The 15,149-nt window shown below is 49.3% G+C and overlaps 6 protein-coding genes across 6 annotated transcripts; 3 read left to right on the top strand and 3 right to left on the bottom strand.

Moving 5' to 3' along the window:
- Positions 1–2,548: 2,548 nt before the first annotated feature.
- J7337_009905 (uncharacterized protein) lies at positions 2,549–3,292 on the bottom strand (the record flags this gene model as incomplete). The annotated part of the gene is made up of 2 exons (XM_044827499.1): positions 2,549–3,187; positions 3,245–3,292. The coding sequence occupies 2 exons, from the start codon at positions 3,290–3,292 to the stop codon at positions 2,549–2,551; spliced, it is 687 nt and encodes a 228-aa protein (XP_044678093.1).
- Positions 3,293–4,452: 1,160 nt separating this feature from the next.
- J7337_009904 (uncharacterized protein) lies at positions 4,453–5,329 on the top strand (the record flags this gene model as incomplete). The annotated part of the gene is made up of 3 exons (XM_044827498.1): positions 4,453–4,477; positions 4,653–5,045; positions 5,112–5,329. The coding sequence occupies 3 exons, from the start codon at positions 4,453–4,455 to the stop codon at positions 5,327–5,329; spliced, it is 636 nt and encodes a 211-aa protein (XP_044678092.1).
- An 838-nt stretch (positions 5,330–6,167) lies between these two features.
- J7337_009903 (uncharacterized protein) lies at positions 6,168–7,885 on the bottom strand (the record flags this gene model as incomplete). The annotated part of the gene is made up of 5 exons (XM_044827497.1): positions 6,168–6,459; positions 6,511–6,584; positions 6,633–6,797; positions 7,580–7,609; positions 7,661–7,885. 5 exons carry the CDS (start codon positions 7,883–7,885, stop codon positions 6,168–6,170), a joined length of 786 nt encoding a protein of 261 aa, XP_044678091.1.
- Positions 7,886–8,802: 917 nt separating this feature from the next.
- On the bottom strand, positions 8,803–9,103 carry J7337_009902 (uncharacterized protein; the record flags this gene model as incomplete). Its single annotated transcript, XM_044827496.1, has 2 exons — positions 8,803–8,899; positions 8,973–9,103. 2 exons carry the CDS (start codon positions 9,101–9,103, stop codon positions 8,803–8,805), a joined length of 228 nt encoding a protein of 75 aa, XP_044678090.1.
- An 828-nt stretch (positions 9,104–9,931) lies between these two features.
- Positions 9,932–11,060, top strand: J7337_009901 (uncharacterized protein; the record flags this gene model as incomplete). Its single annotated transcript, XM_044827495.1, has 2 exons — positions 9,932–10,557; positions 10,610–11,060. The coding sequence occupies 2 exons, from the start codon at positions 9,932–9,934 to the stop codon at positions 11,058–11,060; spliced, it is 1,077 nt and encodes a 358-aa protein (XP_044678089.1).
- A 1,942-nt stretch (positions 11,061–13,002) lies between these two features.
- J7337_009900 (uncharacterized protein) lies at positions 13,003–14,217 on the top strand (the record flags this gene model as incomplete). The annotated part of the gene is made up of 4 exons (XM_044827494.1): positions 13,003–13,279; positions 13,341–13,745; positions 13,797–13,949; positions 14,000–14,217. 4 exons carry the CDS (start codon positions 13,003–13,005, stop codon positions 14,215–14,217), a joined length of 1,053 nt encoding a protein of 350 aa, XP_044678088.1.
- Between the last annotated feature and the right edge of the window lie 932 nt (positions 14,218–15,149).

Here is a 15,149-nt window from a genome sequence, read left to right as displayed (position 1 = left end):
CTTTACTTTTCTTGCCCTTGCTTGATGTTTTGAGTAAGGGGGAGGAAACAATTAGTCTTTGTTATGCTTTGACCCTACGATTCTCCTGATTAATCTACTGATACATTAGTGTATACTTTTTTCTTTTCCTGAATCCTCTCGTATTAATATTGTTTTGTGAGCTGTCACCTTGTTGAATCGTGCTTCGAGAAGCGGTCAGTTATGGATGCTGAGTGTCAGTATCAGAGTCAGTGAATAGATAGATAGATAGATAGGGCCGGGTAAAAGAGATAACAACACGCCCTCGACTGCACTGCAATGCGTGTGCGTTCTCTCATGCAGCCTTGCCCTGCTGCATATGCATCTCGAGTCGTTGGCTCGACTTGACTCTTTTATCCTACACCGATGAATGTGTTTCAAGATTCTGCTGCACTCAAGCTTCACCGCATCGGACTCAGCTAGCCATGGCTGTAGCTGTAGCCATACAGGCCCTTTAGCCGGCCAGCATACCGCCTTTTGAAACCAGCCATGCAGACATTCTTACTCACAGCAACGACACTAATAACCCTCATGCATGCACTTTCCCAATATTCAGGTTATACAGACAGATAGACAGACGGACGGACCTGCTTATATGCGCTGGCTTGCAGTTGGCGCGCATTTCTCCATCGTCAAAGTGTTGAGCTGGCGGGTCTGACTTACACGACAGCAGCTGCTATATCTGGTCTGGTCCCTTGCAGCTGTCCTTGGGAAATGAGTCACAAATGAAAATTTTTAAATTGAATTCTGTGACGTGATGTGACTGTAGGGTGTCACAGCTTAGGCGATGGATATTTTTTTCAAATTGGGTTGCTGTGGTTGTGGTTGTGGTTATGGCTGTGATTACGGCAGCGGCTTGGTTGCGGTGAAGTGAGGCCATCTACGGATGTGACTATCCGGTGTGAACAACAACACATCGGCCAAACCTGCTTGTTTCCCCTTCTTCACCGCGATGACATCGGGTAACTCGACTTTCGGCCGAGACTAGAGTTGTTGCCCCGTGTCACACTGCTTCTGAAGTATTGGTCGTTGGGCATCGCTCACCATGAGGCAATATGTGCTTCAGGGTAGGCCGCTATATTGACATGATGTGTTGAACACATTGCGGATGATAGTAGTAGGTCTGGAGGCGCAATCGTCGGTATCCTTGATGAACTCTGAGTCGGGCCCGACATAGTATTATCCGATTGATTATTTGATGGTATCTGACGTGAAGATATATCTGTTGATGCGACGAGATAAAGGAGTTAGTAAGAAGAAACTTGCTTTCAGATATCGTATCGATGGCAAATGCCCAAGCAAACAAACAAATCTGCAGCTCGTAAATTGATTACAATACCATCTCCACGTAACATCTGTACCACAGTATTATGAAAAGAAGCATCAAGTTAGACTGTCCTTTTCGCCGGTAGCTACCTATTCACACACTCAATGAACAAAAGACGCACAGTTATCCGCATCGACGGCTTCTAGACAAGACGAAGAGCTGGATCATACTTAAAACTAGAGCATATGTTATTCTGGAACCTGGTATGTTGAGGTTGAGTTCTAGTCAAGGCCTTAACTGGATCATTCACTTTAGCTGAACTTGTGTATAGATAGACATAGTGGTCAATATCCCTGGGGATACAATATTCTATAAGTAGAAGGGAGAATACGACGAGATTAAGTATAAGTAGATTAATCACTACATGAGATGATAAGTCAGCACATTACATGCTGACCATCGACCTATATGTTAACTATTGAGTTCGTGGACTTGCTCGTTGAGTAACTCAACGGCAGGTAAGCACACAGTAAACACTGCAGTATCCTTCACAAAGAAGTTGGGCAGGACAGAGTATTCTTGATATCTGGTTCTAGTTGGGTTCCGCAGTTCCTACATCTATGCACTTATCATCAGAACGTCAAGTCTCAGTATTCAGTGACACGTTTATAGCAGAACTGGAGTGTTGGTACATCTCCCAAGGAGGCCCGATGCATTTGTAATGAGCTCAACTTGATATTAGAACATATGAAAGCATGAAATTGGTGAACTTTTTGTAATGCTCTCACTGTTTGTGAAGTTGTCGCATAATGAGCTTTGGACCTGGTGCTCAGTGACTCTTCAAGACCAAACCGTAAGTTCATGTTGCTCTTCCAAAGACTGCAATACGCTACAATACTGACTCTCGAAGCACGGCCAGTTGGAAAATCCAGAACATGCTAACATCACAAGCACGATATGTAAAGGAGACATGTTATTCACGCTCATCAAGTGCCCAGTTGATCGAAGCCGGAACAAGACCTCACACAGTGGCCACAGCAAATAGGTTGAAGTAGCATTTGAAACATGGTTTTATATCTCATCGTAGTGAAAACTACGGGCAATGCGATGCCAACCAACCCTATAGCCCTCAACAAGTCTTTGTAGGATCGAGTGTAGCCAAAACTGTAGATACGCCAAACTCCCCCAACTCTTCCCATGATTAAGAACAACTGGCATCTTTGAGCAACAACTAACCAAGCAAGTATCATCACCAAACCCACACTAACTTCGAAGCGCCTCTAACCGGTTGCGCATCTGGTCCATCATAGCTTCTGGATCTTCCTCCTCCTCCTCTTCCTCCTGGGGTTTCTGTGGCTCCGGTACAGGCGCCACAGGGAGAGTGGGCTGCTTGCGGTCCTTGAGGATCTCTCCCAAGACTTTGTCAACCTCTCCGTCGGCCTCCTCGTCCTCCATGAGCATATCGCCGTCAGCAGGAAGCGAGTCCTCGACCATCTCCTCGATGATGCCGGCCTTCATCAACTCCACACTTAGTTCTTGCATGGTACCAGCCAGTTCCGGTAGACGGATAAGCGAGTTGACATCCTTCATGATACCGACACTCGCTCGAATGGATCCCTCAATCTTTCGTACAGCAAAGGCCTCCTGTACCTGCATCTGCACTGAGTTGAGCTGTGCCTTGGATGTGATGAGGCGTGCTGAGGTCTTTCGGGCGCGAACGAGCTCCCGAGCAAAGTCGCGAACTTCTTGTTGGGCTTGCTTGGCGCGTGATGGATCGCGCTGGGCTCGCTTATCGGCTTGGAGGATAAGGTTCTTGGTCTTGTATTCGACTTGTTTCACAGTCTGGATGTCTCGATCGATCTTGCGAATGTTTTGCCTCATCAACGCATTGCATTTGCGTATCTACAGCCAGACATATTAGAACGTGATGTGGAATCTGGTATAGACCGGTGTATATACCTGTGCCTGGGGATCAGGCTTCGCGAAAAGAGATTTGAATGTTTCCATGTTGGCGGTTGGATGGACAAGGGAGTAGGAAATGCCCGCGCCAATGACGCAGCTGTAAAGATGGCCAAATGGCGGAGTAGAACCCGTGTGGAGGTGCAAGTACGGTACAGTACAGTGATCTATATGTGGGAGCTGATAAATCCGTTAAGCCGTCCGTAGAACTACCAGACTTCGAAGCGTCTTGATGTCGTCGAATCAGCCGCAGCCAGTCGTTGATGATGTTGGGTCATGGTGGTGAGGCTCGCCCGATACTAGCCTCAAGGCTGAGGTGATAGGCAGGCCGAGGTTTAATTGGTTCACGAGCAAATACAGGGACCGGAGGGGTTTTAGTGAGAGGTCTGCTGAAAGCTTCCCTGGAACCTGGCGCTAAGATCAGCACTGGCTCGCCTCCGGTTCCAGCGTGAGGTGCTTACCCCGCCATGGGTCGAATGCCGGCCGCGTGTAGGTAGGACTAGGCTGCCATTGCTAATCCAGAGATAAAGAGCCACTTCAATCAATGGCCTTTGATTGTTTAAAGGGGATTGTTATCGAGTCTCATGCAAGGAGCCTAAGAATTGAGCCAAAATCGCACCAGATTTACATATGGATACGTCTCGTAGCTGCTTGTACGCAGCAAACCTCCAACTGAGGTGACAAAGCTCCAGCACCTTCTAGGAGCTACAGCCCAGTAATAGTGGAGAAAAGCTGGCCACTTTCAAGGGGGCGGGCAAACGTCAGAGCGGGCACTCAAAAGTTGTGGTAAGGGAGTACCTTGACTAACGCTATAACTTGAGTGGCAGCTGAGGTATCTGCTGATCAATTGCCCCTCTATTCTCTCCCCTTCTTAGACATTCTACCATCCCGCCTGTGACCAGACAAACGTGCGAAGCCTCAAGGCGGATTGATTCACTTTAGGTACTAAACTGTACTGCCCACTGCGTACGCTGCTACCTTAAGGTAGTCTAGGTACAGAAGCTAAAGCTGCACCTCCTCCGCCCACCAAAAACTCATCCATTCCGTCTCCATTTCTCTTTCTCTGCTGCATCTGCTACATCTGCATCTGCAACATCTTTTCGCCTTCTTCTCCTTATCTCTTCCTCCCTCTCTCTTCTCCGCCTGGTTTTCCCTCCTCCACGTAACTTCGCGATACGATAAGATACCCTTTTACTTCAACCTTCACAATGTCTGACACTGTTTACCCCGAAGGTATGTCATTGCTCGTCCCTGCCTAGCCCCAGTCTTGTGCTCGTATCCCCCCTCCCTTTCTCGATGCTGCCTTCAAGATGCAACCTACCGTTAATCTTTTCCTCGGCTGCCATCTTGATCGTATTCTGCGCATACACCCAGTATCACTTGTAGTTCAACCACTGACCATCCGCAGTCCTCTGGGCCCAGCGATCTTCCGTCGCCGACGCCTCCAAGAACTTCATCTACCTTACCATCTCTGTCCCTGATGTGCCCAAGGACAGCCTCACTCTCGACCTTCAGCCCACCAAGCTCACATTCACCGGCACCTCATCCACTCTCAAGAAGAAGTACCATGTCGAGCTCGAATTCTGGGGCGAGATCGACCCCGCTGAGAGCAAGATCAACCACACTGCCAAGAATGTTGAGATAAAGCTGCAAAAGAAGGAGCTCAAGGAAGAGTACTGGCCTAGATTGCTCAAGGACTCCAAGCGCGTCCACTTCCTCAAGACCGACTTCGACAAGTGGGTTGATGAGGATGAGCAGAACGAAGCCCCTGAGGACGACTTCTCTCAGTTCGGTGGCATGGGTAAGTCTATAACAAATCCCAATTGATTGCGCCTCGCGGAACCCTGTGACTAACAAATTTCAATAGGCGGCATGCCTGGTATGGGAGACATGGGTGGTGACTTTGGCGGTATCGACTTCTCCAAGTTGGGAGGTGGCGGTGCTGGCTTCCCTGGTGCCGAGGGCGCTGGTGATGAGCTCGACGAGGAGGATGACGACGACGACGACATGCCTGCCCTCGAGGGCGACGATAAGAAGGAGGCCGCACCCGCCGCTGCCCCTGCTGCCACCGAGAAGAAGGACTAAATATCTCAATCATGAATGTTTGACGTTGCCAAAGAGGAGCATTTCTGAACTACAGTACAGGATGAGGCTGTGTAACTTTGGCGTTGTGCCGTACCAAGGCAGGCGTATTTTTCGGATATGTAGTCAAGACTACATTGCCTGTTACGATATGGAAGAAAAAAATGGAAAAACTGTTAAGCCCACGCACGGTGTTCACTATTGTGTTGAAAATCTGGTCAATGTGATCGTCAAAATGTTAGCCTGGTGATTTCAAGGCTCGTGCTTGAGGCAGGTCTACGTTTGGACCCCTTCATGACTTGCTTGGCATGGGCGTCGCGTTAGAATTAGAAATGGTGATTGACCACTCAGACACGAACAAGTTAATCAGTCTCGGTTCAGAGACTGGGATGCCTCAACAACGAAGCATAATTCTGGAGAAGATATGTCGAATCCTCCGTATACTTTATCATAGGATGCATGTCATCATATCTGAACAGAGATTCGTGTATGAAGCGCTTCTTATTCCATCTGTTGTACAATACACTTTAGTTTCCAGGTCCCTCGGTTGCTGTTAAGCAACGTTGAGACATGGCTACCGAACTGATAAGTTCGATGCGTCAAGGGTGAGAGAACTGAGACCAAACAGTAACAAATGCAAAACCGGCTGCTCCGCTGTTCGACCCCGAGGGCCTTTCTTCCTCTTTCATTTCGGATCAATCTGCTGCAGCACTAAACCGAGTAACTACCGTATCCATCCGCAAAATGTCCATAAAATACCAGGTCCCTTATTCTGTAGTTTATCATTGTCTCATGCCATTGTTATGGCGCGTTTGACGAATTTACTAGCATCAAGTTAGCATCAACTGTGTAGATCAAGAACAACATTACATACAGCGATCTCATCCATGTCAGCATCACCAGTAGCAGCTGGTGCGGGCGCAGGCGCAGCAGCAGTGTTACTGGCCTCAGGGGCGGCCGAGGCGTCAAAGTAGTCAGCCATCTCCGAGTCGAGTTCCTCCTGGGTCTTCTTCGCGGGACGGCTGTTGCGACCACGGCGCTTCTTGCCAGCAGCTCCCTTGGCAGCGGCTCCCTTGGCGGCACCGGCGTTGTGTTTGTCAGCCGCAGCGGACTTGGGTTGGGCCTTAGGTTGGCTATGTCACTGGTCAGTGGCTGTCCAGAATGGGGGAGCATGATTCACGTACGTGGTGCGCTCAGCAAGCGTCTTGACAGTAGGAATGACCTTATCAGCCTGGGCTGCGCCGACAACGATCTCGATCTGTTCAAATTAGTTACTGATGCGAGTCAAGGTGCCAATATAGCTCACCTTGATAGGTCGGTTGTCGACAAGAAGACCGTTCAATTTCTGGAAGGCCTTGCTAGCGCCATCGGACTTATGGAAGGTCACGTTTGCGATACCGCGGCTTTGAGAGTTAGGGCCGTAGGAGAGCTCGACTCGCTTGATGGGACCAACGGATTGGATGAAGTACTCCTATCGGGGGAAAATAGCGTTAGTCTTCCGAAGTGTAGTTGAACAAAAATCGTCATTCCGTCATCGAGCCTCGGTCGTTCCATTTCCGAGAGAGTATTACGTCGCCAGGATTTGGAAATCATGTTGGTTGACAGCTAGCAAGCAGAGCAGTGAGACAAAGACAGAGCCCTCATTCAGCCCAGCAAGGGTTCGAGATCAGTTTAAGTGCACTAGGCCACACCCACATGGCTCTCATTCGTATAGTAACCCACAACTTGGACCCAGCCCAAGTATACTACAAGTGTAGTATTCGAGAATATGCTCAAAAATAGACAAGCAACCCGCTGTTTTCCCCAAAGAGAATTCGTTCAAGCCGACACAACTTTATCTCAAGATCTGCGAGGGATAGCTGCTGTATGTGCTCACTGCTTGCTCGCCAAAGTAGTTGCGGTATTCCAAAAGGTTTCATCCGGAGGAATTCGCTGGCCATTGGCTGGTAAAATACGCATATCGTCATGACAAGCCTCTACCCTGGAAAGTCGGCGCTACCTAGGTGAGGAACGCTGACCAGGCGACTCCTATAGTATCATTGCGCGACAGGGGTGATCTCGACTTCTGACATAGTACCATATTCCAGGTTTTACGGAGTCAAAGAAGGAGAATGGGCGTCCGATAGCTCCAGGCCCAGGCTAAGTCGACAAACTGGTCGGACAGACGCGACGTCGAAGGCAAAAAATGAGAGCGGCGAAGGAGAAAAGGTCGAACAAAGTCCGAGGGCTTCAAGGGCCGCAACGGAAACATACCTTAATCTGCTGCTCCGAGACGTCCTTAGGCTATTAAAATATTAGTATATGAACAATGGGAAGTCCGTGTTTGCGACTCACCAGATTGCTCACAATGATCTTGCTATCACTGTTGGTAGGAGTGGCCTTGGCTGGAGCAGGCTTTGCGCCGGCACCGCGTGCGGGTTTGGTGCTCTTCTGGATACCACCAACGGGTGCAGCCGCAGCAGGGCGTCCGGCACCACGACGCTGGTTGGGTCGGCGGCGAGCGCTACGGCGCTGGGCCTGGGTGATATCATCGAGAGCTTGATCGAGCTTGCCAGACATGATGATGATGATGATGATGATGTGTGTGTGAAGTGGGTAAGAGTAGGTCAAAGACGGGCTGAGAAGGACAGGCCCGCGAGGAAAAAGCTGTATGTGCTGTTCAAGCTGATGCAGTTGGTCAGATCAGCAGAAGATATCGAATGACACGTGCGATTTGGTGTCAAAGACGCGATTAAGTATGGTAAAGACTAGAGCGCGATGACGGCGCACGTCGCGAATGTGGAATGGGATTTGAAGAGAAGTTGGTAAGGCTTGAGAAGAAATAAAAGGCGCGCGAGAGGTATTAAGGCGGCCGAGTAAGAAGAGTTTGTTTGGGCTGGGTTGAGAAGTGGGCGTGTATCGGCTGAAGTTGGCAGTTGAGTGAAGTTGGGTGAAGGTTGAAAGGAAGAGGGAGTTAAGGGAAGGAGGGAGACAAAGGCACAGAAAAACACGGGGTGGGCGCTGCTTCCTGCTCCTTCTGTTGCCCTCTACTGCCTAATCAGCTCAATGCGCGCGGGTCTAGATGTGGCGCTATACCAAAGCTAGTCTCCTTTAGTGTCAAAAGCCTCGCACCGCCACACTGTAAACATCTGGCACCAATTACAATGCGAATAGGGACATGTATCAAAAGGGACAGTTTGCACGACAAGACAGAGTTTCATCACATATACAAACGAGCGCAATTCCAAGGAGGGAAGCAAACGACCAACAAAGATGTGTTGTTTGTTCTTTGCTTAGCAGAAATCTGCCTAAGGAAGCGTGCATAGCTCATGCTAGGCAAATATGATCTGTGATAGGCTGGCGTTGGCGTGTACCATCAAATCCCCTATCCCAGTTGCCTTCACTTCAAGTCGACTGAGACAATTTCTTGGAAGAGATTCCCCGTATAGCATTGCAGATAGCTGAAAACCTCTCAGCATAAGATCCATATAATCCCCCTAGTCTAGTTGTATCGAACCCACGCTCTGCTTTCCGAATAGGCGGAATCGTTCGTCCAAAGAGTTCTCCGTAACGCCGAGCAGTCTTTGCTGCAAACTGGATATTCCCTTCTCGTAAAAAATTACAATGCGCAGTAATCGTGATACTGTGCAGTTACAGTGATTTTGACGCTCCCTCCTTGCCGGCTTCAATCGGATCTTTCGCAGCGTTGACTTCGAGGAAATGGTAGAGAACAATGAGAATCATTGCTGTAGTGCCGAAGAAAATGGCGAGTCTGTAGAGATCGTTGTCTGAGATCATATTTGCGGCGATGGAGGTGATGAACGGGAAGCTGCGTAGCCCTTGGGGAGCTAGATGATTCTCGATCAGTACTTTGGCCTGCGCGCAAGCGTTCCAGCGTTGATAGGACGAACCGGTTATTGATTCTAGAATGGAGTCGTTTGGGTAGAAAACAGAAATGAGTCAATGTTCGTAGTGACCTGTGACAATGCAGTGGGATGGACGCGACGGAAGCTGTATCTCTAGATGTTGGATATGGAGCTTCAACTGGCCAGATGGAGCTCTAAAGTGTCCGCGTTGCAGAGACAGGTACGTATTCTTGCTGGGGTTCTTAGCGCGGCCCGCAGTTGAAAGATTTCCCGACTCGCTATCCCCACTGTGAGCGACCGAGTGAGGTTTCCAGGTGAGAATAACTTTTTTCTTTCAATATGTACGCAGTTCTTTTTTGCATTCCGGACAAGAATTACCTAGCTTCTATAGCAATAGATATGAAGAGAAACTAAACTACTGAATTTATTTTGAATAATGTAACTCATAATACTTTGCCTGGCAACAGACATACAGACAAGCACTTGTACAGCCAATTGCCCTTGAAGAAAAGTCTCGGCAGCCACGTGACTAGCTGTGACTTCATCCTCCACACCAAGCCAGCCCAGCCCACCAACTATCAGCAATCTTCGACATTCGTCTTTTTTTCAACCTAGATTTGGTGGCTTAGCCTCTCGCCATTCCCAACACGAAATCGTGGGCGTATACCACGATAGAAACCCTCAACGGACCTCACGATCGTCCGAATCCCATCGAATATCTTTTTGATACCTACGATTACCCCGCCATCAACTGCCCATCATGCCTCCCAAGAAGGGTAAGGAGCCCGCGGCCAAGAAGGCCCCAAAGACGGTCGAGGACCGAACTTTTGGTATGAAAAATAAGAAGGGAGGTGCTGCTCAGAGGGAAATTTCGCGTATGCAGGCGAACCTCAAGAACAGTGGCTCAGCCGAGGAGAAGAAAAAACAGGCCGAGAGGGAGGCTCGTGAGCGTGAGAAGAAGGCGGCTGAACAAGCCAAGAGAGATCTGGAGGCTATGATGAACAAACCAGCGCAAGTCCAGAAGGTGCCCTTTGGTGTTGATCCCAAGACAGTTGTGTGTATCTTTTACAAGAAAGGCAACTGTGAGAAGGGCAAGAAGTGCAAGTTTTCACACGACCTTGCCGTTGAGCGTAAGACAGAAAAGAAGAACCTGTACAACGATTCAAGAGGAGAGGAGGATGAGAACAAGAAGGCCGAAACTTCAGCAGACTGGGACGAAGACAAATTGCGAAGTGTTGTTTTGTCCAAGAAGGGCAACCAGCAAACCACGACCGACAAAGTGTGCAAATACTTTATCGAAGCCATTGAGGATGGCAAGTACGGTTGGTTCTGGATTTGCCCTAACGGCGGAGATAAGTGCAAGTATAAACATGCGCTGCCACCTGGGTATGGCTTCTTTCATCAAAATATCTTGGCAATCACACTAACGTCAACTTAGATTCGTTCTGAAGACCAAGGAGCAAAGAGCAGCAGAAAAGGCGCTTATGGACAAATCACCACTCAAGACTCTCACCCTCGAGGACTTCTTGGAGTCTGAGCGACACAAACTCACCGGTACTCTCACGCCAGTCACTCCCGAGACATTCGCGAAGTGGAAGAAGGATCGCCTCGACAAGAAGGCAGCCGAGGAGCAAGCCCGCAAGGCCAAGGAGAACACTGGTCGTGCTCTGTTCGAGAGTGGCAAGTGGAGAGATGAGGAGGACTCCGACGATGATGGTGACGATGACGATGTCTGGAATCTGCAGAAGCTTCGTGAAGAGACAGAGGCTGTCCGTTCGAAGAAGGAAGAGGAGCGTCTGCTGGCAAGCTATGATACTCCTAATAATGGCACCACGGGCCAGGCAACCCCAGCAGAGGATACTCCAGCTGAGACAGCAACCGGATCTTGAGTCACCAGAGACACAGGCGTGTGGCATATGTAGTCTAGAAGACCTTGGATCTGGGATTCGTCAAGCTCTCCTAGTTGGAGCTCGCCGGGGAACAGACCATCCAGAGGCAAGCCGAGCCCTGCTGCAGACCTCACATCAGTGATTCCACGAGTGAGAGACGTGTGCAGGTCTACCATGGCGACCTCGTCATCTTGCTGAACCTCATGAGAGGAAGGATGACGTCTGTCCTCCGAGTAGAATAAATTACAGTACCAGCATACCAGCGTGCGAGCTGTCAAAATGACAACCAACACTTGTATAAACTATAAGCCACAACTGCATTCGCGCAAGAAATCGCTTGCTCCATGTGTTAGATGTGTGCATTACCATACATGGTTTACTCGCTATCATTGTAGTTGTAATGGTTGGGTTTATCCTGCCGAGTCAACTACTCTTTAAGGCATGATGCATGATGGCCAAAAGTCTCAACGGCTGAATGCATCGAGAGGCGTCGATCTTGGGAGTTTTGAGGTCCTGGTGGTGGTGATCGTTTGTGAAGCACAACAATAGAGCAGCCAAAGAGAGGTCCTTTCGTGCTGAGGTCAACGCGGTTGTCCAACCCCAAATGATGCAACCTATGATTGCGGGGTGAGGATTTACAGTGGTCGCTATTGGGCGAACGCTAAGTAAGGTTAGGTAGCTAACGAGCTACCTTACCCGGACATTGAAGTCCGCTTGATGACATGGGATACCGGGTCATAATTAGGACGTTGAGACTTGTGCTGTGTTATTGCATCCGCGGAAATGGGCCGGCGGACGTTATCTCGGCTGGGGAGTCAATAGTGAGACTATTCAAGCTCTAATATCGACAAGGATTCAAATTGAAGCCTTGATGAAAGAACGTCGTTGTCGCAGGTAGTATAAGTAAAGTCATTTCGAGTACTTCCCCAAAAACATGTGATGAACGCCCCCGGCCGGCAGATGTTGCACCCACCCACTGAGATACAACAGCTCGCAGGGAATTGGAGGGGTCAATTACAGGGCACGGAAGCTCTAAACCATCGTCGCGAAGAGGTGTCATCGAGGGGGAGCCAGGAACCAAGAAAGAGGTTGGATTGTGTCTTTGGCGTTTGCTCGGTCAAACCCCGCGACCTTGAAACTTGGGTGGGCTGTTCCTTCCCGTCCGAGGGGCTGTTTGGTTTGGTTTGGAAGTTTGACACCGAAGAAAAGTAGCAAGTCCGGGAGGCAGGCATGACCCGTTGCCTCCCCCCTACGCCTGCCGTCCTCCATTACCACTTCCTTCCCGTCAAGATCTACCTTGCCTTTCCTACCAATTAACTCGCACCATAAGGTAAGGTCAGTTCCTACTGCACATACTTGCTAGATCAATCTCCACCTTTGGCCTCAGACCTTAATCCTCCAACTCTCCTCTTCTTATCTTTTCCCATTTAATTGATCTTCTGTGTAAAGGTACTGAAATCATCAGCATCGTCGCTTCCGTTGTCGTCGCCGTCCTCTGCCGAGGGCACCCGGACGCCCGAGCCCGTGCAGAGACATAAGTCAAGAGCTGCCCACCACCGATATCCCGACGCCGCTCCGCCCCCGACCTCCGATCTGGGTCCTCTAAATCCACCCGATCATCTTTTTCCATCCAAACGTCTCTATACCTGTACTCGACTCTCCGGTGCCTCACGTCTGAATGGACCCTACGGCTGCTCTCGATAGGCCGTGTTTCGACCGCGCCTCCAATTAAAGCTATATCTCGACTATATCTATACTCTACCTCTTGGGCTGCGCACGCCCGTGTCCTCTCGTCGGTGCTCCGGTTTGAGGTCCAATCGCTCTCTATCCCGGAGAACGGGAGGAAGCAATGACCACTGGAGCTAAGTTGGCCCACCAAGATGTCACAGGCCATCACTCGCAATTGTCGTCACCATCTCCAGCAACAACTTCTGCCATCAGCATGCCTCTCGGCGCTGGAGGGCGACGCGATGGCGAGACCACGGCTTTGACTGCAACGGGTGCGGCCGTCTCTGCAGTACCCAAAAATAGCCCTTCCAACCGTTTTGTTAAACGTTACCGAACCGAAATCGCAGCCAGCTCTTCCAGCGCATTCTCTACCCTCGCCGCTTTCCCACTCGACAGCGTCAAGACGCGCATGCAGACCTACCACTACAATGGATTCCTCGACTGTGTTCGCAAAACATATCATGCTGAGAAGCTTGGCGGCTTCTTTCGAGGTATGTTTGTAGCCAATTGACAGGGTGTTGTCGGTCGCAATTGACTAACCCGACATTCCAGGCGTCACAGCACCGATGGCAAGTATAACGCTTGTCCGCACCGTCTCCTTTTCGATCTACCAACGTGCCAAATACTCTTATTCAGCTTGGGTCAAGCGGAACTTCGGCTTTGATATCATTGGCCATGTTAATCGCCCTGGCACCTATCCGAATCTCTACTCGGTTGCATGCTTTGGCGCTGCCGGTGCGACCGCTGGCTCTTGTATAACCTTTCTCGCCTGTCCTTTCGAGCTCACCAAGCTCAGTGCGCAGGTCTCTGTACTGCTCGCTGAACGCGGCTCGACCAATAAAGGTAGTCACGCTGTGGCAGCTAGCTACCAAAATAAGGGCACCTTGCGGACAATGGCGAATATCATAAGACACCGAGGTGTTTTTGGTCTGTATACTGGCCTGAAGCTTCATCTCCGTGAGTGGCCATTTGAAGGATGTGGTTTTTGCACTAGCTAACAATTTGTAGTTCGTGACACATTAGGCACTGCTATCTATTTTATGGTGTATGAAAGCGGGAAACAAATTGGAAACACATTGGCTGGCGATCATCCCAACAGTAACAAAGTGGCTGTTGTTGCCGCTGGTGGCATGTGTGGTTTAGTATCGTGGGCAATGATCTGTAAGTTGAGCTGCACCTCGCTGTGAATTCCTTTTACTGACAATTGGCAGACCCGATCGATTCGGCCAAGAGCATTTACCAGAGAAACTCATTACTCTATTCCAAGGGGGAAAAGGTCGAACCAGCGCCAAAGATCGAATTCTTCAGGCGTCACATGTACCGTGGCCTAGGAGTTTCTATGAGCCGGTCATGCGTTGTGAACGCCATATTTTTCTCTTCATTTGAGTTTGTCAAGAAGCACATTCATCAAATGGACGATGAGAATTAACTTGACAGAATCTGCCCAAGTGCGTGTTGGTGAAATAAGCAGGAATATCAGGTGGTCAAGTGATTATTGGGAAAGGTATCTGACAATTTTGGATGGTTGGTAACCAGGAACCAAATGCAGAATCATGTATGCATTACGAATGGGCGTTATTGGGAATTAGTGATTTATCTCCCGTATCACATCTGGGTAGTCAGTTGTTTAGGGGTGAGTGGCGACATGAATACCTTGAAATAGGAGACTGGAGTCTGAAAGGGACAGAAGATATTAACGGGAACACCAAATTGGTTGTCCTCATGAATAAGAAATTTACTCATTTTATATTATACTGCCACGTTCTGCTGAGCCTCTGACATTCAGCTTGCTGACCAGACACTATGGGACTTATATAGAGCACATATGAAAGCCTCGTACCCTAAAATCTGTATGGACTTGGCTTGGAACAAGAATGGGCACCTCGGTACTTCACAGAATTGTCATGAGAAAAGAGCAAGTTATGAGAGGAGACGAGTTTACTGAATCTGGTTCATCAAATTATTGTCATTGAGCGATAAAGTAACCTCTATAGGTCACTTTCTAAAGGTTGACAAGAACCATCCCCTTTCCTTTCTTCACAACCGAATCATATGGCCATTGATACCTCCGAAAACCATTCACTTCCAACTTCTCACTTCTTCTGTTCTCCCTGTCCCTCGCCCCGCTTAGCCGCTTCATTAGCGTTCTTGTCAGCTGCAGCCTGAGCTCGCGCGTCAAAGCCGGTGTCCTTGTCACTCTTTGCCTTTTCAAGGAGTGTTAGCATTCCGCTCTATGTTCTGGGGGGACTGACTTGTATGCTGGGCATAGGGAAGAAGACTTACTTCGTTGACCTGGATACGGGCCGCAGCATCCTCGGTCATGGGGGTGGTTTTCTCGACGCCAGACATGATGAAAATTGG

The sequence above is a fragment of the Fusarium musae genome, chromosome 7 (assembly GCF_019915245.1).
Source record: "Fusarium musae strain F31 chromosome 7, whole genome shotgun sequence".
Lineage (NCBI taxonomy): Eukaryota > Fungi > Ascomycota > Sordariomycetes > Hypocreales > Nectriaceae > Fusarium > Fusarium musae.
Note: the sequence above shows the minus strand (reverse complement) of the source record. Positions and strands in the feature narration are given on the sequence as shown.